The sequence below is a fragment of the Chiloscyllium plagiosum genome, chromosome 25 (genome assembly GCF_004010195.1).
Source record: "Chiloscyllium plagiosum isolate BGI_BamShark_2017 chromosome 25, ASM401019v2, whole genome shotgun sequence".
In the NCBI taxonomy this organism is placed as follows: Eukaryota; Metazoa; Chordata; class Chondrichthyes; order Orectolobiformes; family Hemiscylliidae; genus Chiloscyllium; species Chiloscyllium plagiosum.
Window position 1 is genome coordinate 47,650,508 of NC_057734.1, and position 4,234 is coordinate 47,654,741.

Genomic DNA, 4,234 nt, shown 5'->3' on the forward strand with positions numbered 1-4,234 from the left:
GTAATTGGCTTATGATAGGATGGGAAAAGGGAGCGCGTGATTCCGTAACTTGTAAATGAATAAGATTGCTTATATGCTCTGTTTTCGCGTGCATTTCTGCTTGATTGCAGAAGTGTCTGGTACTTGCAAGGCCGTAATAAATTGTTCTTGTTTCCAAGGCTTTGTCTCAGGCTGATTGATTTGTGAGTGAGTTCTGTTTCTCACAATAGGGTAAATAGACAAAGTCTTTTCCCAGGGTGGGGAAGTCCAGAACTAGAGGGCATAGGTGTAGGGTGAGATGGGAAGGATTTAAAAAGGATCCCTAAATGGCAATGTTTTCACGCAGAGGGGGTGGTATGTGTATGGAATGAGCTGCCAAAGGAAGTAGTGGAGGCTGGTACAATTACAACATTTAAGAGGCATCTGGAAGGGTACACTAATAGGAAGAATTTAGAGGGATATGGGCCAAGTGCTGGTGAATGGGTTTAGATTAGGTTAGGATATCTGGTTGGCTTGGACGAGTTGGACCAAAGGGTCTGTTTCTGTACTGTACATCTCGACAACTCAATGACCCTTCCTTAAGAGCAGATTTCTACATTTGTGTTCAGCCAGATCCAACAATGACATAATAAGCAGATAATTTCCTTTTACACGTTAAGGGATACATTTTAGCCAGACCATGGGGAAGAACTCCCCTTTTCTTGGAAATAGAGTTCTGCTTTGTTCATATTCACCTGAAAGTAGGACTATTTGTCACAAAGGGATATACAAAATAATGTTACATCTGCTAAACAGGTTTTGCTTTCTTACTGGGTTAATCAGAGTAAGTGTATCATTGCCCACTAGGGACTAATAGTGATAAAATTACAGACATAATGGATGAGGGTCAGTACTGGGAACATTCATGTAGAAAGTTAGTCTTTATAAATAAAGTTCAGGGCAGTCACACTACAACTACAGTGCAGGTGCAAAGTATTAATCTGAAATAACAGTATTTTCTCGCAAAATCGGATTGCAAACACATGTTTCAATTTCTTTGCATTGAATGAAATAGAATTAACACTACAGGTGTACTCGAAGGGGAGGTGTTTGCTTAGTTGTACTATCATCAGACTATTATTTCAGCGATTTCGGTATTGTTCTTGGGACCTGGTTCGAGTCCCACCACAACAGAGGCTGGAATTTGAATTCTATTTTTAAAAATCTGGAACTAAGAGTCTGACGATGACCATGAATCCATTGTCAATTGTCAGAAAAACCAATCCGGATCACTGCCATCCTTACCTGGTCTGGCCTACATGTGACTCCAGACCTACAGCAATGTGGTTGCCTCTTAACTGCCCTCTGGGTAATTAGGAATGGGCAATAAATGCCAACAACACACACATCCCATGAACAATTAAAACAATTCAAAAAATTCAAATCCACACCTAAAATTGTAAATTTAAACAGATGTTATCACGAGGGTTAAACCACATGGTGTAGAGCAGTGCAAACAGTACTCAGACTGTGTGAGTACATTTTGAACTGGTCTTTGAAGTTGAGGATTTATGATCTAATCAACAATAGCCCTGAATGAATGTAGTTCTTTGGGACAGCAGTCAACAGCATCAGGCGTTAGGTCACTGTAAAAGACACAAAGCATGTTGGTCTGGACTTTAAAGGTAGTGTGCATTTTATTGACCAGTATATACCATTCGAAATACATAAGAAAAATAAGTGTACAACTCCAATGTCAACGCACCTCAGTCACAGTTAAAAGGGGTTATTTTCTATGGGGTTCAGTGTGATACTAATTGAAATATTTTAAAAGGAATGCTGTGGCAGAGGTTACTGAGGAATTGGGAGTGGGAGAGTTGCAGATTTCACAGCTAATTCAGCACAGCCCGAAACCTTCTGATCCAGAACAAAAGGTTCATGATTTTGAATTTAAAGATTGCAAAAGGGGGTTACCTTCAATTACAGTTTGATTCTTGTGCCAGTGAAGGTAATTCCGGGACAGGAGAAATCCAAGGGGAATATTCCAGCCGGCTGTGCGTCGAGCACCATTATGACAACTTCTCTTTCCTTTTAGCTTCTGGATGTCCAGGCTTTCATTCCGGACCACAGCCACAGAATATAGACAGCCACCTTGCAGATAGAACAGGGAGGAAGATAGTTACAGCTTAGACTGAGAGTAACAGGAAAAACCCCCTTTTTTTCCTTTGTGTCGTTGAAAGAAGATTGTGGCTCTCAGACATGACCCAGTAAATTTGTTCTCACACTAATCAGATTCAGCATTATGGATGGATCACTTTTTTAACCTACTATTGTTTAACAATTTGACTGAAATTACTGAATGCGATATATTCCCTTTCACACGCCAAAATTAGGAACAGAGCAGGTAGCAACAGCAACAACAATTTATTTTTATATAAAGCCCTTCATATTGAGGCCTCACAGTGATTAGATTAGATTAGATTACTTACAGTGTGGAAACAGGCCCTTCAGCCCAACAAGTCCACACCGCCCCGCCGAAGCGCAACCCACCCATACCCCTACATTTACCCCTTACCTAACACTAGGGGCAATTTAGCATGGCCAATTCACCTGACGTGGCTCAGTGATATTCTATAGCACTCCCTACTTCCTGTGTAATCACAGTGAATTCTGTACAGGATCCATGTTATTTATAGTATTCCCTGTTCCTACTATTCTGCGGATGGATTCTGTCCAATATTTACATTGTACAGCTATTCTGCTTTCTATAGAGTGCAGTCTGTACTATATAACACTCTATATTATACTATACTATATAACTCTCCTCCCATTCCGTATAAAGTAGTAAGGGTGGATTGTGTTGAACATCTGTCTTGCATGGTCATTGTTTTGTAATGCCCCTTGTTTGGTGAGGGTGGATTCGATACAATATCCATATTACAAAGTACTCCCCGCTTCCTGCACAGTGAGGGTAGATTCAGTTCATATCACCTAGCACTCCCTGCTCCCTGTAAAATGAGGATGGGTTCTGTACAGTTTGTATTACATAGCCTTACCTGCTGCCTGTGCTGTAAGGGTGGATTCTATAAGGTATCTATTTACATTGCACTCCCCACTCCCTGTACAGTGAGGGTGGTCCATCAAGGGAGCACCAACCATCCGAAGACCATCGCACCATATCCCCATAACTCCACATTTACTGTGGCTAATCCATCTAGCCTGCACATCCTTGGACAGAATGGGCAACTTAGCAAGACCAGTTTATCTAAGGTGCACAACTTTGGATTGTGGAAGGAAACTGGAGCACCCAGAGGAAACCCACGCAGATATAGGGAGAAAGTGCAAACTCCACACAGTTTCACCAAAGGAACCTGGGTCCTTAGTGCTGTGAGGTAGTAGTGCTGAGTATAGATACTGCACAGACTCTGCTGTTCATATACAGGAAGGGGGGATTGTTTTGTAATACAGATACTTTACAAAATCCACACTCACTGTAAAGGCAACAGGGAGCATTATGTAATACATATATACTGCAAAGGATCCACCTTCACAATACAGGGTACAGGTAGTGGTATGCAATACAGAAACTGTACAGAATCCACCTTCACAATAGAAGAAGCAGAGACTGTTAAGTAATAGAGCTACTGTACATAATCCACATTCATTACACAGGGAGCAGGGGGTGCTATGTAACACAGATACTGTACTGTACAAGAAGCAGGGAGAGATATAATATATATTATAGATACTAAACAGAATCCACCATCATGATACAGAGAGCTGAGTGTGCTATATAATGTATGTGCTATATAATGTAAATTTTGTTCAGAATCATTTAGAATTTATAGGAACCAAGGAGGGCTATGTAATATAAACACTGTACGGAATCCACCCTCACTACACAAAAAGCAGAAAGTACTTTGCAATATAGACTCACTACAGAATCCATCCTCACTATACAGGGAGCAACGAGTGCAATATAACACAGAAAGGGTACAGACTCCATGCTCATTATGCAGGGAGCAGGGATTGCTATCCAATACATTTATCTCACAGAACATCAGAAATTGGTCAGCACATAGTGTCCTTGAGACCTGTAGAAAAAGGAGAGGCTGGATTCTGCCAGGGTGCTTAAAAATGTCTTGCTGGAAAAGCGCAGCAGGTCAGGCAACATCAAAGGAGAAGGAGAATCGACATTTCGGGCATAAGCCCTTCTTCAGGAATGAGGAGGGTGTGCCAAGCAGGCTAAGATAAAAGGTAGGGAGGAGGGACTTGG

General features: G+C 41.4%; 1 protein-coding gene across 1 annotated transcript in view; it reads right to left on the minus strand.

Moving 5' to 3' along the window:
* The window catches only part of LOC122562428 (melanotransferrin-like), a 41,206-nt gene that overhangs the window by 14,337 nt on the left and 22,635 nt on the right, over positions 1-4,234 (minus strand). The window contains exon 4 of the mRNA XM_043715284.1: positions 1,910-2,109. Coding sequence (XP_043571219.1) covers positions 1,910-2,109 — 200 coding nt within the window. The remainder of the gene's footprint in view (positions 1-1,909; positions 2,110-4,234) is intronic.